The sequence below is a fragment of the Oncorhynchus tshawytscha genome, linkage group LG05 (genome assembly GCF_018296145.1).
Source record: "Oncorhynchus tshawytscha isolate Ot180627B linkage group LG05, Otsh_v2.0, whole genome shotgun sequence".
Taxonomy (NCBI): Eukaryota; Metazoa; Chordata; class Actinopteri; order Salmoniformes; family Salmonidae; genus Oncorhynchus; species Oncorhynchus tshawytscha.
Window position 1 is genome coordinate 81,015,039 of NC_056433.1, and position 27,500 is coordinate 81,042,538.

Sequence of the window (27,500 nt, forward strand, 5' to 3'; positions counted from 1 at the left end):
CTCTCTCTCTCTGTGTCTCTGTCTGTCTGTGTCTCTGTCTCTCTCTCTCTCTCTGTGTCTCTCTGTGTCTCTCTTTCTGTGTCTCTCTCTGTGTGTCTCTCTTTCTGTGTCTCTCTTTGTGTGTCTCTCTTTCTGTGTCTCTCTTTCTGTGTCTCTCTTTCTGTGTCTCTCTCTCTGTGTCTCTCTCTCTCTGTGTCTCTCTCTCTCTGTGTCTCTCTCTCTCTGTGTCTCTCTCTGTGTCTCTCTCTGTGTCTCCACTCGTCATCCTTTATTTCCTCTGTATTTCTCTTTTGTCTTGTTAAGTTCACACCCCAAATGAAACCCCAAGGCCCTGGCTGGGTAGCATTTAACCACCTGGTTGTACTGACCTTCCCTTTGTGACTCTGTTGTAGAGTGTATCCACACAGTGGGTTCCCTCTCCTAATGCTGAGCCGGGTTTGCGGTGCCCAAGTATGTTGGGAAGGATCTGCCATCAGAGAGCTGCAGGTGATCTATTGGTGGTCCGTAGACCACAGAACACACTGGGCCGATCGTCCATGTCGACACCATGGGCAACAGCGTGCTGAGGCTGAGACAGGCCAGTGTGGAAGGGAAGACCTGCCCGCTGTAGCTGTGTTGGGCAAGGATGTGAGGCTATGCAGAGGCAGCAGGTCCTGTACTGTGCTGTGATGTCAGACCTATGTCAGGGGACCAGAGTGTGCTGTCTCACTCACTGATACCCCTGTCTCTACCTCCGATAATAATACACACACACACACACACACACATGCCTCCAGAGCTGCAAATGTATGAGCTAGTTTTTATTCTTTTGTCTGGAATAGAGGAGAATAGAGTAGAGGATGGAGAGTAGAGGATGGAGAGTAGAGGATGGAGAGTAGAGGATGGAGAGTAGAGGATGGAGAGTAGAGGATGGAGAGTAGAGGATGGAGAGTAGAGGATGGAGAGTAGAGGATGGAGAGTAGAGGATGGAGAGTAGAGGATGGAGAGTAGAGGATGGAGAGTAGAGGATGGAGAGTAGAGGATGGAGAGTAGAGGATGGAGAGTAGAGGATGGAGAGTAGAGGATGGAGAGTAGAGGATGGAGAGTAGAGGATGGAGAGAGAGGAGTGGAGAGAGAGTGGAGTGGAGAGAGAGTGGAGTGGAGAGAATAGGATGGAGAGGAGAGGATGGAGAGGAGAGGATGATATGGAGGAGCGGGTGATGTGGAGGAGAGGAGAGGATGTAGAGGAGAGGATGTAGAGGATGTGGATGATGTTGAGTGGATGATGTGGAGGAGAGGAGAGGATGTGGAGGTGAGGATGATGTGGAGAGGATGGAGAAGAGAGGATTTAGAGGAGAGGAGAGGATGGAGAGGAGAGGATGGAGAGGAGAGGCTGTAGAGGAGAGGCTGTAGAGGAGAGGCTGTAGAGGAGAGGCTGTAGAGGAGAGGCTGTAGAGGAGAGGCTGTAGAGGAGAGGCTGTAGAGGAGAGGCTGTAGAGGAGAGGATGATGTAGATAGGATGGAGAGGAGAGGATGTAGAGGAGGCTGGAGAGGGTGATGTGGATAGGATGTAGAGGATTGGATGTAGAGGAGTGGATGGAGAGGAGGGGATGTAGAGGATGATATGGAGAGGAGAGGCTAGAGAGGATGATGTGGATAGGATGGAGAGGAGTGGATGGAGAGGATGATGTGGAGGAGAGGATGATGTGGAGGAGAGGATGATGTGGAGGAGATGATGATGTGGAGCAGAGTGGATGGAGAGGAGTGGATGGAGAGGAGTGGATGGAGAGGAGTGGATGGAGAGGGGATGATGGAGAGGATATGGAGAGGATGTAGAGGAGAGGATATGGAGAGGATGTAGAGGAGAGTAAGGAGGGGATGTAGAGGAGGGGATGTAGAGGAGGGGATGTAGAGGAGGAGATGTAGAGGAGAGTAAGGAGGGGATGTAGAGGAGGGGATGTAGAGGAGAGTAAGGAGGGGATGTAGAGGAGAGGATGTAGAGGAGAGTAAGGAGGGGATGTAGAGGAGAGTAAGGAGGGGATGTAGAGGAGGGGATGTAGAGGAGGGGATGTAGAGGAGGGGATGTAGAGGAGGGGATGTAGAGGAGAGTAAGGAGGGGATGTAGAGGAGAGTAAGGAGGGGATGTAGAGGAGGGGATGTAGAGGAGGGGATGTAGAGGAGGGGATATAGAGGAGGGGATATAGAGGAGGGGATGTAGAGGAGGGGATGTAGAGGAGAGTAAGGAGGGGATATAGAGGAGGGGATGTAGAGGATAGTAAGGAGGGGATGTAGAGGAGGGGATGTAGAGGAGGGGATGTAGAGGAGAGTAAGGAGGGGATGTAGAGGAGAGTAAGGAGGGGATGTAGAGGAGGGGATGTAGAGGAGGGGATGTAGAGGAGGGGATGTAGAGGAGGGGATATAGAGGAGGGGATGTAGAGGAGAGGGAGGGGATGTAGAGGAGGGGATGTAGAGGAGGGGATGTAGAGGAGGGGATGTAGGAGGGGATATAGAGGAGATGATATAGAGGGGATGTAGAGGAGAGGATATGGAGAGATGTAGAGGAGAGGGAGGGGATGTAGAGGAGGGGATAGAGGAGAGGATGTAGAGGAGAGGATGTAGAGGAGGGGATGTAGAGGAGGGGATATAGAGGAGGGGATATAGAGGAGGGGATGTAGAGGAGGGGATGTAGAGGAGAGTAAGGAGGGGATATAGAGGAGGGGATGTAGAGGATAGTAAGGAGGGGATGTAGAGGAGGGGATGTAGAGGAGGGGATGTAGAGGAGAGTAAGGAGGGGATGTAGAGGAGGGGATGTAGAGGAGAGTAAGGAGGGGATGTAGAGGAGGGGATGTAGAGGAGAGTAAGGAGGGGATGTAGAGGAGGGGATGTAGAGGAGGGGATGTAGAGGAGGGGATGTAGAGGAGGGGATATAGAGGAGGGGATGTAGAGGAGGGGATGTAGAGGAGAGTAAGGAGGGGATGTAGAGGAGAGTAAGGAGGGGATGTAGAGGAGGGGATGTAGAGGAGGGGATGTAGAGGAGGGGATGTAGAGGAGGGGATGTAGAGGAGGGGATATAGAGGAGGGGATGTAGAGGAGAGTAAGGAGGGGATGTAGAGGAGGGGATGTAGAGGAGGGGATGTAGAGGGGGGGATGTAGGGAGGGGATATAGAGGAGATGATATAGAGGGGATGTAGAGGAGAGGATATGGAGAGGATGTAGAGGAGAGTAAGGAGGGGATGTAGAGGAGGGGATAGAGGAGAGGATGTAGAGGAGAGGATGTAGAGGAGGGGATGTAGAGGAGGGGATGTAGAGGAGGGGATGTAGAGGAGGGGATGTAGAGGAGGGGATGTAGAGGAGGGGATGTAGAGGAGGGGATGTAGAGGAGGGGATGTAGAGGAGGGGATATAGAGGAGGGGATATAGAGGAGGGGATATAGAGGAGGGGATGTAGAGGGGGGATGTAGAGGGGGGGGGGGATGTACAGGAGAGGATGTAGAGGAGAGTAAGGAGGGGATGTAGAGGAGGGGATGTAGAGGAGGGGATGTAGAGGGGGGGATGGAGAGGAGGGGATGTAGAGGGGATGTAGAGGAGAGGATGAAGAGTAAGGAGAAGATGCAGAGGAGGAGAGAATGGAGATTCTGTAGAGGAGACGATGGAGAGGCTGTAGAGTTGAGGAGAGGAGGGAGAGGCTGTAGAGGGGAGAGGCTGTAGAGGGGAGAGGATGAAGAGAAGGCTGGAGAGGGGAGGAGAGGCTGTAGAGGAGAAGATGTAGATGCTATAGAGGATGGAGAGAGGAGAGGATGGAGAGAGGAGGGGATGGAGAGAGGAGGGGATGGAGAGAGGAGGGGATGGAGAGAGGAGGGGATGGAGAGAGGAGGGGATGGAGAGAGGAGGGGATGGAGAGAGGAGGGGATGGAGAGAGGAGAGGATGTAGAGGATGAGGAGAGGATGAGGAGAGAAGAGGATGAGGAGAGGATGGAGAGGGGAGGGTGTGGAGTTGAGGAGAGGATGGAGAAGAGAGGAGAGGGTGTAGAGTTGAGGAGAGGATGGAGGGGAGGATTGAGACCAGACACACACAAACAGATTGAGACAGACAGAGATGTTCGTTGGAGAAGGAAGGGCGAGAGAAATGCTTGTCAGTTGTCCTCATCCCTTCTGTATGGAAAGAGGGTTTGTGTTGGAATGTTCTGGACATTTGCTCCTGTGAGTTTGTGTGATCTTGAGGGAAATAGATCAATCTATTTGTTTGTACACACACACACACACACACACACACACACACACACACACACACACACACACACACACACACACACACACACACACACACACACACACACACACGACACACACACAGCTTTGTCTTACTATAATCCTATTTTCCGTAAACTTAACACTTAGCCTAACCTCACCCCGTAAACCTCACCCAAACTCCTAAATCTAACCCCTAACCCTAAAATAGTGTTTTTCCAAGTGAGGACCGGCAAAACGTGTACTCACACCCACCCACACCCACACCCACCCACCCACACCCACCCACACCCACCCACACACACCCACACACACCCACACACACACACCCACACACACACACACACACACACACACACACACACACACACACACACACACCCACACCCACACACACTGTTTACTGCTTCGTTTTATTGTATCGGGATCTTGTTGGTGTCCTTGGGTCAGGACTGTCATTCAAACTCACATGCTTCCTGTCAACCCAAATGGGCTGGACAATGACAGTTCCAGGAATCTGGCAACCCAAATGGGCTGGACAATGACAGTTCCAGGAATCTGGCAACCCATATGTTTTTATTTGGTGAATGTGAGTGCCATATTTAAGATAGGCTCTACAAGGTGCTTAATAATAGAAGAGACAGACAGACGGGCTCACAACCCTCAGACAGACAGACAGACAGACAGGCAGACAGACAGACGGGCTCTCAACCCTCAGACAGACAGACAGACAGACGGACTGTCAACCCTCAGACAGACAGACAGACGGGCTCTCAACCCTCAGACAGACAGACAGACAGGCAGACTCAACCCTCAGGCGGATAAAACAGACAGACAGACTCACCCCTCAGACAGACAGACTCACCCCTCAGGAAGACAGACAGACAGACTCACCCCTCAGACAGATAAAACAGACAGACAGACTCACCACCGTCAGACAGCTAAAACAGACAGAGAGACTCACCCCTCAGGTAGACAGACAGACAGACACTCACCACCCTTATACAGATAAAACAGACAGACTCACCCCTCAGACAGATAAAACAGACACACTCACCCTTCAGACAGACACACTCACCACCCTTAGACAGATAAAAGACGGGCAGACTCACCCCTCAGACAGATAAAACAGACAGACAGACAGGCATACAGACAGACTCACCCCTCAGACAGACAGACAGGCATACAGACACTCACCCCTCAGACAGGCCGACTCACCCCTCAGACAGGCCGACTCACCCCTCAGACAGGCAGACTCACCCCTCAGACAGGCAGACAGACTGACTCACCCCACAGACAGACAGACAGACACTCACCCCTCAGACAGGCACGCAGACACTCACCCCTCAGACAGATAGGCAGACTCACCCCTCAGACCAGCAGACAGACTCACCCCTCAGACAGGCAGACACAGACAGACTCACCCCTCAGACAGGCAGACATACAGACACAGACATACTCACCCCTCAGACAGGCAGACAGGCAGACTCACCCCTCAGACAGGCAGACATACAGACACAGACATACTCACCCCTCAGACAGACAGGCAGACAGATAGGCAGACTCACCCCTCAGACCAGCAGACACAGACAGACTCACCCCTCAGACAGACAGATGTTCCATATGGTGCTCAACTCTGCTCCTTGTCTAAATCATATCCCCTGGTGGGGGGCTGAAGGGCAGGTCCCCCCAGGGGAAGTGTTGGGAGGTAAAGCCCTTAAGGCTCTACACCCATTCCACCCTGCCAGTTCTGTACCCCCCCCCCACCCTGCCAGTTCTGTACTCCACCCTGCCAGTTCTGTACCCCCACCCTGCCAGTTGTACCCCCTCCACCCTGCCACCCTGCCAGTTCTGTACCCCCAGTTCTGTACCCCCTTCCACCCTGCCCGTTCTGTACCCCCCCCCTGCCAGTTCTTCCACCCTGCCCGTTCTGTACCCCCCCTTCCACCCTGCCAGTTCTGTACCCCCCTTCCACCCTGCCAGTTCTGTACCCCCCCCACCCTTCCACCCTGCCAGTTCTGTACCCCCCCCCACCCTCCACCCTGCCAGTTCTGTACCCCCCCCTTCCACCCTGCCAGTTCTGTACCCCCTTCCACCCTGCCAGTTCTGTACCTGCCCCCCCCCTTCCACCCTGCCAGTTCTGTACCCCCTCCCCCTGCCAGTCCACCCTTCCCGTTCTGTACCCCCCCAGAGCTGCTTAGCTCATTGTCACAGCAATCTGCCTCCACCTGAGTCTCCCTCCTTCCCTCCCTCCCTCCCTCCCTCCCTCCCCCATCATCACCCCTGATAATTGGTGTAGGTTTTCATAGCTAATGATTTAATCTGTGGGTCTGGATCTATAGAATAGAAACCGTTTTAGCCCTGATTCAACTGCACCACTCATCATCTCTGAACATTAAGTCACGTCTGTTGTATGTCGGGTTATTTAGCCTGATTTTAATTATTTAATGAGAGGATTTTTTTTTCACTAAGACTTTTAATTGAATCCTTCTTCAACAAGTCATTTGATTGATTAAGTCTGTTATGGTTGATTAATTTACAGGGTTGGAATGAAAATACATTCATTATTAATAATGAATAAGCTAAAACATAAATAGTTTGCTGTTGTTCACACTATTAATACATAACATTTTTCCTAGTTTTTAAACATGTATAATCATTTAGTGTTTATAAACATTTATAATGGCTTATCATTGAAAGTTATTGTGTGCGAGTTGGGTTATGTTTTAGTGTTGTTTGCATTGTATTAGTGTTTGCGTTGTGTTAATGTTATCTAAATGTTTTCTAATGGTTGTGTGTGCGTTGTGTTAATGTTAACTAAATGTTTTCTAATGGTTGTGTGTGCGTTGTGTTAATGTTAACTAAATGTTTTCTAATGGTTGTGTTGCGTTGTGTTAATGTTAACTAAATGTTTTCTAATGGTTGTGTTCGCGTTGTGTTAACATTAACTAAATGTTTTCTAATGGTTGGGTTAATGTTAACTAAATGTTTTCTAATGGTTGTGTTCTCAGGAGGTTCTCCAGACGGTGCCCAAGTTCTGCTTCCCCTTCGATGTGGAGAGGTAGGACACACACACACACACACACACACACACAATATCATATTTATTAGAAGCTGTGGAGAGCTGTGTATGTGCCACATAATGGAGCTCAGATACAGGGGAGTCTGCTGTTACCCCCTATCTGCTGTTAACCCCCTATCTGCTGTTAACCCCCTATCTGCTGTTAACCCCGTATCTGCTGTTAACCCCGTATCTGCTGTTAACCCCTATCTGCTGTTAACCCCCTATCTGCTGTTAACCCCCTATCTGCTGTTAACCCCGTATCTGCTGTTAACCCCCTATCTGCTGTTAACCCCCTATCTGCTGTTCTCTGTGTACCAGTCTGTACCAGTCTGAATAACTATATATCTAGACTTGGTACCAGTCTGAATAACTATATATCTAGACTTGGTACCAGTCTGAATAACTATATATCTAGACTTGGCACCAGTCTGAATAACTATATATCTAGACTTGGTACCAGTCTGAATAACTATATATCTAGACTTGGTACCAGTCTGAATAACTATATATCTAGACTTGGTACCAGTCTGAATAACTATATATCTAGACTTGGTACCAGTCTGAATAACTATATATCTAGACTTGGTACCAGTCTGAATAACTATATATCTAGACTTGGTACCAGTCTGAATAACTATATACCTAGACTTGGTACCAGTCTGAATAACTATATATCTAGACTTGGTACCAGTCTGAATAACTATATATCTAGACTTGGTACCAGTCTGAATAACTATATACCAGTCTGATGAATATTGTATCTTGATTTGGAAAGTAGCCATCTGTAGAGGATTCTGCTCTTATTTTTCTTCCTGGAGAATGACATGTGAAAAGTGCTGTTTCTTTTAGCTTGGAGGACGCACAAGCTTAACTGCTGCCATCTAGTGATGAAACTGCATGAGAGAAAACACCCAATTCTCACACACTCAACAGTCAGGGACATATCGAAAGGTTTCGTAGTGATCTTGGCCTTCTAGTCAGCGTTAGGTTGAGACACTTAGTGCTAGGTGAGTAGTTAGCCACTTTAGACAAAAAAAAAAAAAGTTCTTATTTTAATAAGAAACAAAACAGATTTCGTTGTCTCACTGACTCAAGTATTGACTCATTGGTCTCGTACTGTAGGTCTGTAAAGGATTAAACACATTGGAAAGAATGGTATGCTAAACAACGCTCTCTGTGTACCGCTATCACCAAGTCAGTAGTGCTTCGTTCTACTGTATAAATATCTTAATAATAATATGTTATTGTAAGTTTGTTGTGTCTCTCCTCTGCTGTTTATAATGTGGTAATACAATATTCTGGTTAGCTGAAAACTCAAACCATTACATGTTCACAACTCATTTTCATGATTCTCTGAAACACTTGATGAATGTCCCATTTGTTGTTACCAATTAATGGTTTGGTATTTCTGTTCCGTAGGTGACTGTGTGGTAATACTGTAGTACATGTGTCGTGGTAATTGGTTGTGTTAATGGTGTGTTGTCTCTGTCGCGTGCCTGCGTGCGTGCCTGCGTGCGTGCGTGCCTGCGTGCGTGCCTGCGTGCGTGCCTGCGTGCGTGCGTGCCTGCGTGCGGTGACTGTTCCCAGGGTTTCCCAGAGTCCGGTGGGCCAGAACTTTACCTTTGTGCTGACGGACATCGAGAGCAAGCAGAGGTTTGGCTTCTGCAGACTCACGTCCGGCTGCCGTGTCTGCATCTGTCTGCTCAGGTACGACACGTACGACTTACAAATAGGACCTTTCAACAAGGTTATTCTCCACCTACTGGCCGATTTGATCAGTCAGTTACGCAAATCCAGTTCAGTATTTCTATTATTTTTTTAGAAATTAATTTTGTCACAATTATCCAACTTATGAGGAAAGATGTATATATTATCGTTAGTTATTCATAAATAAATACAATTTAAAGTTGTAATATCCTCACTTCACTCGTTATAATATGCAGATTACATTTCTTAATTGATTGGGGAGACAGTGAGGTTTTGGAAGGGAAAGAAACTCGTATAGACGATGATACTGTTTCTTTGGAAGCAATATGCATCCGAGTGTTAGCCTCTTGAAGTTAGTCCTGTCAGTTACAGAATACTAAACTCCTGAATTCCCTATTCATTTGGTCCCTATAATACTATTCATTTAGTTCTATTTTACAGGACAAACAATTGAAGTAACAACCTATCAATGACAACTATGAAGTATCGTTTTAGTAGTAGATTGAAGATGTTGAGATATTGTTTAGCACAGATTTATCTCAAATATCATGTCATGTTTTATTATTGCACAGAAAGATATCTAAGTAAAAACTACATTTGAAAAATGTTTCATTTATTTTAATAAGACCTTTTAAATTAAACCACATTTTATGTAAAAAAAAAAATTGACAACGTCCTTTCAATAAGAAACATTTAATTAGTAAAACAGTATAGTTGAATTAACCACAGGAGCAATGGGAATTTGCACAATAATACAAAATATTTTTTTTTTTTGGGGGGGGATATTGACGACAGTCGCAGGGTTTATCTTGTTCTTGATGAGCTGCTGTCGAGATGAGCTGTACCCCCCTCCACCCCTCAACTCCCCCGGACAGCCACCACCACCATGTCCTTTGTTTCTCTCTTCTCGTTATTCAGCTACTGGCACAGAAGCACGGCAAAGGAAGCCGCTCGGCCATAATTATGCATGAAGCCTCGCTGCCAATTAGCAGAGACTCCCATGCCCCTCTTTCTGAGTCCTACATGCTAATTCATTTGACATATGATGTATACAATTCATTATGCATTCTGAGTAGTTTGCATGGCTTGCTTCATTCATCATAAGAAATGTATAGAAAGTTTTTATTCTTCTGTGTGTGTGTGTGTGTGTGTGTGTGTGTGTGTGTGTGTGTGTGTGTGTGTGTGTGTGTGTGTGTGTGTGTGTGTGTGTGTGTGTCTGTGTGTCTGTGTGTGTGTGTGTGTGTGTGTGTGCGTGCGTGCGTGCGTGCGTGCGTGTGTGTGTGCGTGTGTGTGTGTGTTTTAAAGACTTCACAGTTCTTTGTTTTTGTGGCCTGTTTTATTTATGTTTGTCTCTTAAATAGACCCACTGTGTGGGGAAAAAGATTAGTGAAACTATTTTACAACATAATAACAAAGATGCATATTTTGGATATCTCATGGTTTATACATGTGAAATATGTACAAATGTGATTTTTCACATCAATGACAGAGAGTAAAGACCCGGTCTCAAGTTTATTCAGTTGTTTTATCAAGATACACAACTGGGAAGTAGTTGATAATTCTTAGATAAACAATCCAAGTTGTGATCATATTGAATAATATGTTTTAATCTATGTTGTAATCATATTCAACAGATGGATACAAATTTAGACGATCAGCAAATGTCCCTGCGACGATATTTCTAGCCAGCTACCTTCATTTAAAGTGTTCTGTGCTGTGTTTGTTCCCCAGGTATAAAACAAAAGTAATTAAAACCATTTGGGTCCCTGTGATTGTTGAAGTACTGGGACTATAAAATTGTCACCTATGCTTACACAAGGAAGTGGCTTAATGACTAGGACAGTTTTACATGGCCAGGGCTTTGTAGTGCTACGACTAAAGCCCAGGCCAAAAAGGGCCGTGTTACCTTCAGGCCAAAACCTTTTTAAAGAGGTACAAAGCTTCGATTTTACAATCTTTTCTTCCTTCCCCTCGACCCTCATCCTCCGCCTCCTCTTCTTTCCTTTGGTAATTCTCTCACATTTATGGAGAAACCGCCTTCGGACATGTGAGAGAGGTCGCTGATGAGAAAAGGCGGTTTCCTTGATTTTATTTGGCGGCTGAGAATTGGGTTCCCTTTTAGGGGCGTTAGCCCTCCCGTTAGTGGTCACTGAGCGGGACGCCGGAGGGCATTTCCTTCCCAGTACTTAACCTTTAACCCCGGGAAAGTAAAGGTGTAATGAAATCTTCCAGTGAGCCAGCTACAAGGTGCGAGTTGACTGGGTGTAGAGGGAGATTTAAGACCCAGCCAGGGAATAGGAATAACACACAACAGGTACTTCATGGAAGCAAACAGTGGAGACGCGGCTACGTCGGTAAAAACCTGTCGTTTACGAATCACATAACAACCTAGCCGAAGATACACACCTATTTATTTGCCCTGAAATGGATTGAGAGATTGCAGTTGGTTTATATTGATATCCCAACGCCAGAAAACATAACTCTCATCTCTCTGTTGTCATTTGTTTAGTTGGAAATTACATAATTTATGTCCTTACAAAAAAAACACCAGTTAATTGATTTGAGCTTTTAGAGAATATGTGTCTTCAACAGAATTATAATAAAGAAGATTTGATCACTTCCACTGCTGGGTTTATATCTTCTGACCATCCCTGTGTGTGGTGTTATAGTTGATAGAGAGTTTGAGGGTCGTGGTAGGGGATACAGTCTGAGGGGGAGGGGATACAGTCTGAGGGGAGGGGATACAGTCTGAGGGGGAGGGGATACAGTCTGAGGGGGAGGGGATACAGTCTGAGGGGAGGGGATACAGTCTGAGGGGGAGGGGATACAGTCTGAGGGGAGGGGATACAGTCTGAGGGGGAGGGGATACAGTCTGAGGGGAGGGGATACAGTCTGAGGGGAGGGGATACAGTCTGAGGGGGAGGGGATACAGTCTGAGGGGTAGGGGATACAGTCTGAGGAGGGGATACAGTCTGAGGGGAGGGGATACAGTCTGAGGGGAGGGGATACAGTCTGAGGGGGAGGGGATACAGTCTGATGGGGAGGGGATACAGTCTGAGGGGAGGGGATACAGTCTGAGGGGGAGGGGATACAGTCTGAGGGGAGGGGATACAGTCTGAGGGGGAGGGGATACAGTCTGAGGGGGAGGGGATACAGTCTGAGGGGTAGGGGATACAGTCTGAGGGGTAGGGGATACAGTCTGAGGGGTAGGGGATACAGTCTGAGGGGTAGGGGATACAGTCTGAGGGGAGGGGATACAGTCTGAGGGGTAGGGGATACAGTCTGAGGGGTAGGGGATACAGTCTGAGGGTCGGGGTAGGGGATACAGTCTGAGGGTCGTGGTAGGGGATACAGTCTGAGGGGGAGGGGATACAGTCTGAGGGGTAGGGGATACAGTCTGAGGGGGAGGGGATACAGTCTGAGGGGGAGGGGATACAGTCTGAGGGGTAGGGGATACAGTCTGAGGGGTAGGGGATACAGTCTGAGGGGGAGGGGATACAGTCTGAGGGGGAGGGGATACAGTCTGAGGGGGAGGGGATACAGTCTGAGGGGAGGGGATACAGTCTGAGGGGAGGGGATACAGTCTGAGGGGTAGGGGATACAGTCTGAGGGTCGGGGTAGGGGATACAGTCTGAGGGGTAGGGGATACAGTCTGAGGGGTAGGGGATACAGTCTGAGGGGAGGGGATACAGTCTGAGGGGTAGGGGATACAGTCTGAGGGGTAGGGGATACAGTCTGAGGGGTAGGGGATACAGTCTGAGGGGTAGGGGATACAGTCTGAGGGGTAGGGGATACAGTCTGAGGGGTAGGGGATACAGTCTGAGGGGTAGGGGATACAGTCTGAGGGGTAGGGGATACAGTCTGAGGGTCGTGGTAGGGGATACAGTCTGAGGGTCGTGGTAGGGGATACAGTCTGAGGGTCGTGGTAGGGGATACAGTCTGAGGGTCGTGATAGGGGATACAGTCTGAGGGGTCGTGGTAGGGGATACAGTCTGAGGGGTAGGGGATACAGTCTGAGGGGTAGGGGATGCAGTCTCAGGGGTAGGGGATATAGTCTCAGGGGTAGGGGATACAGTCTGAGGGTCGTGGTAGGGGATACAGTCTGAGGGGTCGTGGTAGGGGATACAGTCTGAGGGGTCGTGGTAGGGGATACAGTCTGAGGGGTAGGGGATACAGTCTGAGGGGTAGGGGATGCAGTCTCAGGGGTAGGGGATACAGTCTGAGGGTCGTGGTAGGGGATACAGTCTGAGGGTCGTGGTAGGGGATACAGTCTGAGGGGTTGTGGTAGGGGATACAGTCTGAGGGGTAGGGGATACAGTCTGAGGGGTAGGGGATACAGTCTGAGGGGTCGTGGTAGGGGATACAGTCTGAGGGGTAGGGGATACAGTCTGAGGGTCGTGGTAGGGGATACAGTCTGAGGGGTCGTGGTAGGGGATACAGTCTGAGGGGTAGGGGATACAGTCTGAGGGGTAGGGGATGCAGTCTGAGGGTCGTGGTAGGGGATACAGTCTGAGGGTCGTGGTAGGGGATACAGTCTGAGGGGTCGTGGTAGGGGATACAGTCTGAGGGGTCGTGGTAGGGGATACAGTCTGAGGGTCGTGGTAGGGGATACAGTCTGAGGGGTCGTGGTAGGGGATGCAGTCTGAGGGGTAGGGGATGCAGTCTCAGGGGTAGGGGATGCAGTCTGAGGGTCGTGGTAGGGGATACAGTCTGAGGGTCATGGTAGGGGATACAGTCTGAGGGGATACAGTCTGAGGGTCAGGGGGGATACAGTCTGAGGGGTAGGGGATACAGTCTGAGGGGTCAGTCTGAGGGTAGGGGGGGATACAGTCTGAGGGGTCGTGGTAGGGGATACAGTCTGAGGGGTAGGGGATGCAGTCTCAGGGGTAGGGGATGCAGTCTGAGGGTCATGGTAGGGGATACAGTCTGAGGGTCGTGGTAGGGGATACAGTCTGAGGGTAGGGGATACAGTCTGAGGGTCGTGGTAGGGGATACAGTCTGAGGGGTCGTGGTAGGGGATACAGTCTGAGGGGTCGTGGTAGGGGATACAGTCTGAGGGGTCGTGGTAGGGGATACAGTCTGAGGGGTCGTGGTAGGGGATACAGTCTGAGGGGTCGTGGTAGGGGATACAGTCTGAGGGGTAGGGGATACAGTCTGAGGGGTAGGGGATGCAGTCTGAGGGTCGTGGTAGGGGATACAGTCTGAGGGTCGTGGTAGGGGATACAGTCTGAGGGGTCGTGGTAGGGGATACAGTCTGAGGGGTAGGGGATGCAGTCTCAGGGGTAGGGGATACAGTCTGAGGGTCGTGGTAGGGGATACAGTCTGAGGGTCGTGGTAGGGGATACAGTCTGAGGGGTAGGGGATACAGTCTGAGGGTCGTGGTAGGGGATACAGTCTGAGGGGTCGTGGTAGGGGATACAGTCTGAGGGGTAGGGGATGCAGTCTGAGGGGTAGGGGATGCAGTCTCAGGGGTAGGAGATGCAGTCTGAGGGTCGTGGTAGGGGATACAGTCTGAGGGTCATGGTAGGGGATACAGTCTGAGGGTCGTGGTAGGGGATACAGTCTGAGGGGTCGTGGTAGGGGATACAGTCTGAGGGGTCGTGGTAGGGGATACAGTCTGAGGGGTAGGGGATGCAGTCTGAGGGGTAGGGGATGCAGTCTCAGGGGAGGGGATGCAGTCTGAGGGTCGTGGTAGGGGATACAGTCTGAGGGTCATGGTAGGGGATACAGTCTGAGGGTCGTGGTAGGGGATACAGTCTGAGGGGTAGGGGATACAGTCTGAGGGTCGTGGTAGGGGATACAGTCTGAGGGGTCGTGGTAGGGGATACAGTCTGAGGGGTCGTGGTAGGGGATACAGTCTGAGGGGTCGTGGTAGGGAATACAGTCTGAGGGGTCGTGGTAGGGGATACAGTCTGAGGGGTAGGGGATACAGTCTGAGGGGTAGGGGATACAGTCTGAGAGGTAGGGGATACAGTCTGAGAGATAGGGGATACAGTCTGAGAGGTAGGGGATACAGTCTGAGGGGTAGGGGATATAGTCTGAGGGGTCGTGGTAGGGGATACAGTCTGAGGGGTCGTGGTAGGGGATACAGTCTGAGGGGTAGGGGATATAGTCTGAGGGGTAGGGGATATAGTCTGAGGGGTCGTGGTAGGGGATACAGTCTGAGGGGGCGTGGTAGGGGTTATAGTCTGAGGGTTCGTGGTAGGGGATATAGTCTGAGGGGTAGGGGATATAGTCTGAGGGGTAGGGGATACAGTCTGAGGGGTAGGGGATATAGTCTGAGGGGTCGTGGTAGGGGATACAGTCTGAGGGGTCGTGGTAGGGGATACAGTCTGAGGGGTAGGGGATATAGTCTGAGGGGTAGGGGATATAGTCTGAGGGGTCGTGGTAGGGGATACAGTCTGAGGGGGCGTGGTAGGGGATATAGTCTGAGGGTTCGTGGTAGGGGATATAGTCTGAGGGGTAGGGGATATAGTCTGAGGGGTAGGGGATATAGTCTGAGGGGTCGTGGTAGGGGATACAGTCTGAGGGGTCGTGGTAGGGAATATAGTCTGTGGGGTCGTGGTAGGGGATATAGTCTGAGGGGTCGTGGTAGGGGATACAGTCTGAGGGGGTAGGGGATATAGTCTGAGGGGGGGTAGGGGATACAGTCTGAGGGGTAGGGGGATATAGTCTGAGGGGTCGTGGTAGGGAATATAGTCTGTGGGGTCGTGGTAGGGAATATAGTCTGTGGGGTCGTGGTAGGGAATATAGTCTGTGGGGTCGTGGTAGGGGATATAGTCTGAGGGGTAGGGGATATAGTCTGAGGGGTCGTGGTAGGGGATATAGTCTGAGGGGTTGTGAGTGGGTCAGAGATTAACTGGTTTACTTTGTGAGTATACAGTACTTTGAAGGGACATGTGTGCTTTAAAACGTCTGGAGAGATAACCAAGCCCCCCACACACAGTGATGGATGTCTTTCTATCTGGGACTTAGGAAACACAAACAGGTCTAAGCTGCTAACTGGGGAGAGGAGCAGTGCTTACTGACATAGTTTCATTTAAGACAGAAGAAACGCATACCACAGAAAAACCTCAGCCTAATTTTGCTAAGGCTAGATGTAGTCCGGTGTCCCTATCTGGGTATCACGATGAGTTGCGGTTCGCTGCTCTCTGCTACACCAATCATTTCTTTGTCTCTAAAACAAAAGATTACAGCCTGGTCATTAAAGGAGTGTGATGGTTGAGAGGGTCGTGAGGCCTGACGAAGGAGAGGCTGACAGGACAGATGAGGAGAGAGAGAGAGAGGACTATTTAAATAAACCCTGACGTGGGATATGGAAGGGATTAGTGTCCAGGAGCCTAGCTTCTTAAACAAAGGGCAAGAGGAGACTGATAATGACCATTTCAGTGACCTGCTCCAATTGGTTATTTTTTTAGCATTTTTTGGTGGTATTGATTAACTTCAACACGCTCACATCTCATAGAAATATCCACTGCTACTTTGTTTGGCAACGTGGTATATTTCTCTCTTTAGGTTTCTGTTTTTAAATGTCCAGTCAGCATGTTAATTTTGTAGATAACACAGACATGTTAGGTTTTGGGTTTCGACCGTGTGTGACCTGATTACGGTGAGATCTTCATGTGGACATCAAAACATTGGCATGTGAAGAAGCTGATTGATCCAGGTTAATGGTCACTGAGGTCCCCCGATTGGCTGCGCTTGGGAACCGCCACGTCATTGGCCCCTTGCGGATTTAGCAATATTAAAATTTGCATTAGGTTGACTTTGTTTTCTTGTTGTGTGTTAATTCCAGTCTGCAGAGCAGCCAGTGACCCATGCCCTGAGAACTACCCAGCATCCCCTTGTCTCTACAGGACTTCCATGGCTAATAAAAGTCCCTCAGCCAAGCCCTACACACACACACACACACACACACACACACACACACACACACACACACACACACACACACACACACACACACACACACAAACACTGTTTTTACTGAGGATTACAAATCAAACACTCTATTGTGATCCCCTTAGAATCCCTTTGTATTAGCCTACTACATTAGTCAGCTTAGAGACAGTATTTTAATGAAAGTTTCATTGTAATTAATTTAAGTTTAATTTTGACCGTATTCATTCATTCATTTGTTCTTCAGTTCATCCTTCAGTCAGTTAGTGAACATTAATGAAGCATCTATTTATTTGTTGAAGTGCAGATTGATAACGTTTTCCACTGTCATTATGCCAGACGTTTTCTAAAATACATGTTAACAACCAAAGCTGAATGAAATTGTAATAACTCACTTCGATACCCCACCACATTTTTTTAATTATTTGATTGCATAACATTATAAATTAACTGAGCTCTTTTTTTCTGAGCAACCTTCAAGCCAAAACAAAATGCTGGCCACATTCCACCTCAAAAGCAAGTCAAATATCTCCGCCAAGAACGTGTCAATCTTATCAAGAGAGACATGTTGCAGATGCTGTTGGCTTCTGGTGGGTGTATTTTGCCATTAGCGATAACACAAACACTACAGTATAAATTATTTTTAGTTTGTTCATTTTATTTATTAATTTGACATTAATTAGGTAAGGAAAAACCAGAAGGAATGTCTATTTAAAAATGTGTAAATAGGTGGTGTGGTCGTGCTTCTCTGCCTCTGCGTGTTGGCTTGAGCCTGGGCTGTGCATCTGGGATCAGTATGCTTGTAAAACCATGGCATCCCTCCTCCTCCTCCTTCTCCTCCTACCACAGCTCTCACTGGCCCAGTCATGTTGGGCTGAAGAACTAAAGCCTGTCTCTACCTTCCTTCCTCACTTCCTTTAAACTAAAGCCTGTCTCTACCTTCCTTCCTCACTTCCTTTAAACTAAAGCCTGTCTCTACCTTCCTTCCTCACTTCCTTTAAACTAAAGCCTGTCTCTACCTTCCTTCCTCACTTCCTTTAAACTAAAGCCTGTCTCTACCTTCCTTCCTCACTTCCTTTAAACTAAAGCCTGTCTCTACCTTCCTTCCTCACTTCCTTTAAACTAAAGACTTGTCTCTACCTTCCTTCCTCACTTCCTTTAAACTAAAGCCTGTCTCTACCTTCCTTCCTCACTTCCTTTAAACTAAAGCCTGTCTCTACCTTCCTTCCTCACTTCCTTTAAACTAAAGACTTGTCTCTACCTTCCTTCCTCACTTCCTTTAAACTAAAGACTGTCTCTACCTTCCTTCCTCACTTCTCTTTCCTTCCTCAAACTAAAGCCTGTCTCTACCTTCCTTCCTCACTTCCTTTAAACTAAAGACTGTCTCTACCTTCCTTCCTCACTTCCTTTAAACTAAAGCCTGTCTCTACCTTCCTTCCTCACTTCCTTTAAACTAAAGCCTGTCTCTACCTTCCTTCCTCACTTCCTTTAAACTAAAGCCTGTCTCTCCTTCCTTCCTCACTTCCTTTAAACTAAAGCCTGTCTCTACCTTCCTTCCTCACTTCCTTTAAACTAAAGCCTGTCTCTACCTTCCTTCCTCACTTCCTTTAAACTAAAGCCTGTCTCTACCTGTCTCTACCTTCCTTCCTCACTTCCTTTAAACTAAAGACCTGTCTCTACCTTCCTTCCTCACTTCCTTTAAACTAAAGCCTGTCTCTACCTTCCTTCCTCACTTCCTTTAAACTAAAGACTTGTCTCTACCTTCCTTCCTCACTTCCTTTAAACTAAAGCCTGTCTCTACCTTCCTTCCTCACTTCCTTTAAACTAAAGCCTGTCTCTACCTTCCTTCCTCACTTCCTTTAAACTAAAGCCTGTCTCTACCTTCCTTCCTCACTTCCTTTAAACTAAAGCCTGTCTCTACCTTCCTTCCTCACTTCCTTTAAACTAAAGACTTGTCTCTACCTCCTCTGCCTACCGCCTTCAAACAGCAGACACAACAGGAATGTGTAAAATGCAAAGCCCCCAGAATAATTTATTTATTTATTTATTTTACCTTTATTTAACCAGGTAGGCAAGTTGAGAACAAGTTCTCATTTACAATTGCGACCTGGCCAAGATAAAGCAAAGCAGTTCGACAGATACAACGACACAGAGTTACACATGGAGTAAAACAAACATACAGTCAATAATACAGTATAAACAAGTCTATATACAATGTGAGCAAATGAGGTGAGATAAGGGAGGTAAAGGTATAAAAAAGGCCATGGTGGCAAAGTAAATACAATATAGCAAGTAAAACACTGGAATGGTAGATTTGCAATGGAAGAATGTGCAAAGTAGAGATAAGAAGAATGCGTTGATTAAATGTACTGTATACTATTTTACCCACAGCAGTAGGACTATACACTGGCTGTGTCCATAGTTCACTGGCTGTGTCCATAGTTCACTGGCTGTGTCCATAGTTCACTGGCTGTGTCCATAGTTCACTGGCTGTGTCCATAGTTCACTGGCTGTGTCCATAGTTCACTGGCTGTGTCCATAGTTCACTGGCTGTGTCCATAGTTCACTGGCTGTGTCCATAGTTCACTGGCTGTGTCCATAGTTCACTGGCTGTGTCCATAGTTCACTGACTGTGTCCATAGTTCACTGGCTGTGTCCATAGTTCACTGGCTGTGTCCATAGTTCACTGGCTGTGTCCATAGTTCACTGGCTGTGTCCATAGTTCACTGGCTGTGTCCATAGTTCACTGGCTGTGTCTATAGTTCACTGGCTGTGTCCATAGTTCACTGGCTGTGTCTATAGTTCACTGGCTGTGTCCATAGTTCACTGGCTGTGTCTATAGTTCACTGGCTGTGTCTATAGTTCACTGGCTGTGTCCATAGTTCACTGGCTGTGTCCATAGTTCACTGGCTGTGTCCATAGTTCACTGGCTGTGTCTATAGTTCACTGGCTGTGTCCATAGTTCACTGGCTGTGTCCATAGTTCACTGACTGTGTCCATAGTTCACTGGCTGTGTCTATAGTTCACTGGCTGTGTCCATAGTTCACTGGCTGTGTCCATAGTTCACTGGCTGTGTCCATAGTTCACTGGCTGTGTCCATAGTTCACTGGCTGTGTCCATAGTTCACTGGCTGTGTCCATAGTTCACTGGCTGTGTCTATAGTTCACTGGCTGTGTCCATAGTTCACTGGCTGTGTCCATAGTTCACTGGCTGTGTCCATAGTTCACTGGCTGTGTCTATAGTTCACTGGCTGTGTCTATAGTTCACTGGCTGTGTCCATAGTTCACTGGCTGTGTCTATAGTTCACTGGCTGTGTCCATAGTTCACTGGCTGTGTCCATAGTTCACTGGCTGTGTCCATAGTTCACTGGCTGTGTCCATAGTTCACTGGCTGTGTCCATAGTTCACTGGCTGTGTCCATAGTTCACTGGCTGTGTCCATAGTTCACTGGCTGTGTCCATAGTTCACTGGCTGTGTCCATAGTTCACTTTTGTTTTGTGTTTTTATTCATTATTTAGAATTCAGGCTTGATTGTAAACATGTGTATTTAGTTTCTCTCGGTCTCTCAGTTATTTGCCATGTGTTTCTCTCCGTCTCTCAGTTATCTGCCCTGGTTTGAGATCTATTACAAGCTCCTGAACACGCTAGCAGATTACCTAACCACAAACCAGGTAAGATCTCTGTACACTACTTCTTTAAGACATGTGGCATATATATATATGAGAGAGAGAGAGAGAGAGAGAGAGAGAGAGAGAGAGAGAGAGAGAGAGAGAGAGAGAGAGAGAGAGAGAGAGAGAGAGAGAGAGAGAGAGAGAGAGAGAGAGAGAGAGAGAGAGAGAGAGAGAGAGAGAGAGAGAGAGAGAGAGAGAGAGAGAGAGAGAGAGAGAGAGAGAGAGAGGGAGAGAGAGGGAGAGAGAGAGAGAGAGAGAGAGAGAGAGAGAGAGAGAGAGAGAGAGAGAGAGAGAGAGAGAGAGAGAGAGAGAGAGAGAGAGAGAGAGAGAGATTAATTGTATACTATGTTCTTATAGCAGCTATTATAACAATGGTCATTAAGACACAGAGAGGAATAGGGGAAGGAGAGAGCATTGAGGAGGAATAGGGGGAAGGAGAGAGCATTGAGGAGGAGGGAGGAGAAGGAGAGAGCCTTGAGGAGGAAGGAGGAATAGGGGGAAGGAGAGAGCCTTGAGGGAGGAAGAGGGGGAAGGACAGAGCCTTATGGAGGAATAGGGGGAAGGAGAAAGCCTTGAGGAGGGAGGGAGGAAGAGGGGAGAAGGAGAGAGCCTTGAGGAGGGAGGGAGGAAGAGGGGAGAAGGAGAGAGCATTGAGGAGGAAGGAGGAATAGGGGAAGGAGAGAGCCTTGAGGGGGAAGGAGAGAGCCTTGAGGGAGAAGGAGAGAGCATTGAGGAGGGAGGGAGGAAGAGGGGAGAAGGAGAGAGCCTTGAGGGAGGAAGAGGGGAGAAGGAGAGAGCATTGAGGAGGAGGGAGGAAGAGGGGAGAAGGAGAGAGCATTGAGGAGGGAGGGAGGAAGAGGGGAGAAGGAGAGAGCCCTGAGGAGGAGGGAGGGAGAGGGGAGAAGGAGAGAGCCTTGATGAGGAAGAGGAGAGAAGGAGAGAGCATTGAGGAGGGAGGGAGGAAGAGGGGAGAAGGAGAGAGCATTGAGGAGGAAGGAGGAATAGGGGAAGGAGAGAGCCTTGAGGGGGAAGGAGAGAGCCTTGAGGGAGAAGGAGAGAGCATTGAGGAAGAGGGAGAAGGAGAGAGCATTGAGGAGGAGGGAGGAATAGGGGGAAGGAGAGAGCCTTGAGGGGGAAGGAGAGAGCCTTGAGGAAGAGGGAGGAAGAGGGGGAAGGACAGAGCCTTATGGAGGAATAGGGGTAAGGAGAAAGCCTTGAGGAGGAGGGAGGAAGAGGGGAGAAGGAGAGCCTTGATGAGGAAGAGGGGAGAAGGAGAGAGCCCTGAGAAGGAGGGAGGAAGAGGGGAGAAGGAGAGAGCCTTGAGGGAGGGAGGGAGGAAGAGGGGAGAAGGAGAGAGCCTTGAGGAGGAAGAGGGGAGAAGGAGAGCCTTGATGAGGAAGAGGGGAGAAGGAGAGAGCCTTGAGGAGGAAGAGGGGAGAAGGAGAGCCTTGATGAGGAAGAGGGGAGAAGGAGAGAGCCCTGAGGAGGAGGGAGGAAGAGGGGAGAAGGAGAGAGCCTTGAGGAGGGAGGGAGGAATAGGGGGAAGGAGAGAGCCTTGAGGAGGAGGAATAGGGGGGGAAGGAGAGAGCCTTGAGGAGGAGGGAGGAAGAGGGGAGAAGGAGAGAGCATTGAGGAGGAGGGAGGAAGAGGGGAGAAGGAGAGAGCATTGAGGAGGAGGGAGGAAGAGGGGAGAAGGAGAGAGCATTGAGGAGGGAGGGAGGAAGAGGGGAGAAGGAGAGAGCATTGGGGAGGAGGGAGGAAGAGGGGAGAAGGAGAGAGCATTGAGGAGGAGGGAGGAAGAGGGCAGAAGGAGAGAGCATTGAGGAGGAGGGAGGAAGAGGGGAGAAGGAGAGAGCATTGAGGAAGAGGGGAGAAGGAGAGAGCATTGAGGAGGGAGGGAGGAAGAGGGGAGAAGGAGAGAGCATTGGGGAGGAGGGAGGAAGAGGGGAGAAGGAGAAAGCATTGGGGAGGAGGGAGGAAGAGGGGAGAAGGAGAGAGCATTGAGGAGGGAGGAAGGAAGAGGGGAGAAGGAGAGAGCATTGGGGAGGAGGGAGGAAGAGGGGAGAAGGAGAGAGCATTGGGGAGGGAGGGAAGAAGGAGAGAGCCCTGAGGAGGTGGGAGGAAGAGGGGAGAAGGAGAGAGCATTGAGGAGGAGGGAGGAAGGGATTGGTTGTGAGCTGGAACTAAGGAGTGACATCATGTATCTCCTTCCTCAACACTGCTGAGGGAGGCATGAAGGAGACCGAGCCTCCCTAATACACACACACACATAGGGTCAGAGGGCACAGGAAACGGACCATGTCATGCAACATTTCAACCAATCGGGAGTGCTGACCTTCATTAGCTAACCGTCATTATCCTGACCTCCTGCTTCTCTAATATTTGATTGTTTATTATATTTATTATTTAGTTATTGTATATTATATATAATTTACTCCTCAATGCTCTCTCCTAGTTTATATGTTATTCAACAGAACAATTTCTGCGTTCTTTGAATGGTCCTCCTGAAATCTCTGGTCACTTGAGTGGACTGAACTACATTAGTGTAAATACATTTATGGATGAATGTGTTTGACACATGTAATTTCCAGTCAAAACAAAAGGAGAGCACAAGTATAAAGGCTATTTTCTGTAAAATAATAACTCCTTTGTTTGTGAGAACATTTCTGTGTTCATCTTTATTTCTGCTCTGAAGCGGAGAGATCGAGAGTGAGACAGAAGAGGGATTCAGAAAGAGCAGATAGATGAGGTGTGTGTGTGTGTGTGTGTGTGTGTGTGTGTGTTGGGGATGTGAAGTGTCGGTGTGCATGGTTTGGTTTATATTTACCCTGCCGTAGCAAGGCGATGGAGGGACGTTGACAGATGAGGGTTTAGGACCAGGGATAAATAGTGTTTTCTCAGGCTCAGCTCTGTTACTGACCATGCGTGTGAGCATTCAGCATCTCATGACAGGAGGCTGTTCAATCGTACCCTCTCTCTCACTGTCTCTCTCACACACACACACACACACACACTGTTAAAGCTCCACCATTGAAAGCTGCCAATCAGAGAGACAAAAATGGTCTTGAAACAAAAATGATTTTCATATACAATAACCTGTGTCTTAGTAACTATGCAACTATGTCTTAGTAACTATGTCTTAGTAACTATGTCTTAGTAACTATGTCTTAGTCACTATGTCTTAGTCACTAAGTCTAAGTTGCATAGTTACTAAGACAGTTGCTAAGACTAAGTTGCATAGTTACTGTCTTAGTAACTATGCAATTATGTCTTAGTAACTATGCAACTTAGTCTTAGTAACTGTCTTAGTAACTATGCAACTATGTCTTAGTAACTGCTTAGTAAATATGCAATTATGTCTTAGTAACTATGCATTTGTCTTAGAAACCATGTCTTAGTAACCACGTCTTAGTAACTATGCAATTATGTCTAAGTAACTGTCTTAGTAACTGTCTTAGTAATTATGTAAATGTATCTTAGTAACTGTCTTAGTAACTATGCAATTATGTTTTAGTAACTATGACTTAGTAACTATGCATTTGTCTTAGTAACTATGCAATTATGTCTAAGTAACTGTCTTAGTAACTATGTCTTAGTAATTATGCACATATGTCTTAGTAACTATGCAATTATGTCTTAGTAACTATGTGTTAGTTACTATAAATTTGTCTTAGAAACCATGTCTTAGTAACCATGCCTTAGTAACTGTGCAATTATGTCTTAGTAACTATGTCTTAGTAATTATGCAAATATGCCTTAGTAACTGTCTTATAACTATGCAATGATGTCTTAGTAACTTTGTCTTAGTAACTATGCATGTGTCTTAGTTACTAACACATACTTGCATAGTTACTATGTCTTAGTAACTGCAAGTATGTATTAGTAACTATGTCTTAGTAAGTATGTCTTAGTAACTATGCAATTATGTCTTAGTAACTGTCTTATTAACTATGTCTTAGTAACCATGTCTTAGTAACTATGCAATTATGTCTTAGTAACTGTCTTATTAACTATGTCTTAGTAACCATGTCTTAGTAACTATGCAATTATGTCTTAGTAACCTAAGACATAGTTAATAACACAGTTACTAAGACCTAGTTAATAGCACAGTTACTAAGACATAGTTAATAGCACAGTTACTAAGACATAGCTAATAACACAGTTACTAAGACATAGTTGCTAAGACATAGTTGCTAAGACATAGTAACTATGCAAGTATGTATTAGTAACTAAGATAGTTACTAAGACATAGTTACTAAGACAAATGCATAGCTACTAAGACATAGTTACTAAGACATAGTTACTAAGACATAATTGCATAGTTACTAAGACAGTTACTAAGACATCATTGAGTAGTTACTAAGACACATAATTGCATAGTTTCTAAGACAGTTACAAAGACATAATTGCGTAGTTACTAAGACAGTTACTAAGACATAATTGCGTAGTTACTAAGACAGTTACTAAGACATAATTGTGTAGTTACTAAGACATAATTGCGTAGTTACTGCTTTAGTAACTACAGTGCCTTAAAGTATTGGGTGGTGGACCATTCTTGATGCACACGGGGAAACTGTTGAGCGTCAAAAACCCAGCAGAGTTGCAGTTCTTGACACACTACCATACCCTGTTCAAAAGGCACTTAAATATTTTGTCTTGCCCTTTCTCTCTCTGAATGGAACACATACATAATCCATGCTTCAAGCTTTTCAAATGATTCTTTAACCTGTCTCCTCCCCTTCATCTACACTGATTTAAAGTGGATTTAACAGTTGACGTCAATAAGGGATCATAGCTTTCACCTGGATTCACCTGGTGTTTTGTATATTTATCTGACACACAATGTTACATTTGGATGATTGTTATTGTGGTGTGTTTTTCAGGAGAATGAGCTGAATGACATGCTGAACTCTCTGTACAGTCTGCCGGTGCCAAAGCCCTTCACCCCCGTCAACCTGAGTGTGGTAGGTACAGTAGGACTCCTGGAGAGAGGGTGGGGGCAAGAGGGGGGCAAGAGAGGGGGTACGTAGAGGGGGTACGTAGGGAGGACAGGAGAGGGGGAACGGAGGGGGACAGGAGAGGGGGAACGGAGGGGGACAGGAGAGGGGGAACGGAGGGGGGCAGGAGAGGGGGAACGGAGGGGGCAGGAGAGGGGGAACGGAGGGGGACAGGAGAGGGGGAACGGAGGGGGCAGGAGAGGGGGAACGGAGGGGGCAGGAGAGGGGGAACGGAGGGGGCAGGAGAGGGGGAACGGAGGGGGGCAGGAGAGGGGGAACGGAGGGGGCAGGAGAGGGGGAACGGAGGGGGCAGGAGAGGGGGAACGGAGGGGGGGCAGGAGAGGGGGAACGGAGGGGGCAGGAGAGGGGGAACGGAGGGGGGGGGCAGGAGAGGGGGAACGGAGGGAGGACAGGAGAGGGGGAACGGAGGGAGGACAGGAGAGGGGGAACGGAGGGAGGACAGGAGAGGTGGAACGGAGGGGGACAGGAGAGGGGGAACGGAGGGAGGACAGGAGAGGGGGAACGGAGGGAGGACAGGGGAGGGGGGGCAGGAGAGGGGAAGAGAGAGTTAAAGGAGAGCCAGGATAAGGACGATAGGAGTGAGATAAGTGTGGAGAAGGGGCTGACACTTTGTTTAGAAACACAAGTGGTCTGTGGGATAAGCCTTAGCTTGGACGTCTGTTAGCCTAATAGCCGCTTTCGCAACTCATCATGTCTCCTAGTTATCACGGGCAGAAACGTCCTAACAACCAACTGGCCGTCAAACACAGGTCTTGTTTTACTTACGCCTGACACTATCTCACAGAGGATTACTGGACAAATATAACACTTATTTTTCAATCGCTCCTTTTCCATAACTGTGCCTTAAAGGGGCAATCTAGAGTTGTTACATACATTTTTGGAATGACAAATGATATGATATGTACCCATTTGATTCTTGAAGAACATAACTTCTAAATGCCTCAGGAGCTCAGTTTAACAGTCGTCCCCCATCAGAACCCAAAATATAAGCTTGTTTTTTCTCCAGTGTTTGTAAACAAAGTCAATGTAAACAAACACTATATTGACTCACAATGTTTTTTTGTTGTTTTTTTTTACTATAATTGTTATGTGGATGGATGGTCACTTCTTGCATCATTAGCTCTGTCTATGAATTAGGAAGTGGTGACATTAATCCAGCCCCATCTCCCAGCTTTTTACCGAAACGGGCGGGGAATAGGCTTTCTTATTGTTTCAACTGCTAATTCTGGCTTTAAATTGAAGGGGAAAATAGAAGTTTTAAAGACCCCAAAAAAAGCATCTTTTATTGTTGTAAAATGTCGTCTCTCTTTGTATTTTCTGCATGATTACTGTATTGTGTTGTAAGAGAATGCAGCTATTCTTTACAGTAGACTAAGACTTAAAACAGTCAGCCTCTCCTTGGCTGTAAAATCTAAAGGTTATATAATTATACAGTTCAATTTATTCCAGTTGTCTTTTATAAACCAATAAATACATTGATAAGAAATAAAGATTACATTGCATTGTGAAGCATCATGAGGAGGAGGAATACAATTTATTCTGTTTGTTTTTTAGTCTGGCACGCTCTTAATAAACTTTTATTTTTCATTACCAAGGTTAATTGAGAAAACACCCCGAGGGGAGAGTTTAGGGTTCAACTATTTAATTGATGAAGCAGAATCTTCCACAATATTTTTATTTTTTATCATGGCTGCCAAGAAATAAAAGCCAGATCATTGTCCCCTTTCAAGTGTGAATTCTGTTTTGCTCTCTTATCTCTCTCTCTCTATCACTGTGAAGACCGCACTGTTGCATATAGCCACTGGGCAAGTACTGAAAGATGCACCAAGCAAGCAGCCGGTGAGTGCAGCAGAAAGAGTGAGTGAACGAGAGAGCGGGAAGAAAAAGGAGAGAGATGTGAAATGTTAAAACCGCTG

General features: G+C 47.5%; 1 protein-coding gene across 3 annotated transcripts in view; it reads left to right on the forward strand.

Annotated features, from left to right (window-relative positions):
* Window positions 1-27,500, forward strand: part of LOC112236161 (DENN domain-containing protein 1B) — a 232,010-nt gene that overhangs the window by 76,376 nt on the left and 128,134 nt on the right. For 2 of the 3 annotated variants that reach the window (XM_042322485.1, XM_042322483.1), the window contains 5 exons: window positions 7,238-7,287; window positions 8,878-8,997; window positions 20,497-20,566; window positions 25,450-25,530; window positions 27,364-27,423. In XM_042322485.1, the coding sequence (XP_042178419.1) occupies window positions 7,238-7,287; window positions 8,878-8,997; window positions 20,497-20,566; window positions 25,450-25,530; window positions 27,364-27,423 (381 nt within the window). The remainder of the gene's footprint in view (window positions 1-7,237; window positions 7,288-8,877; window positions 8,998-20,496; window positions 20,567-25,449; window positions 25,531-27,363; window positions 27,424-27,500) is intronic. The other variant, XM_042322484.1, reaches the window with a different exon arrangement.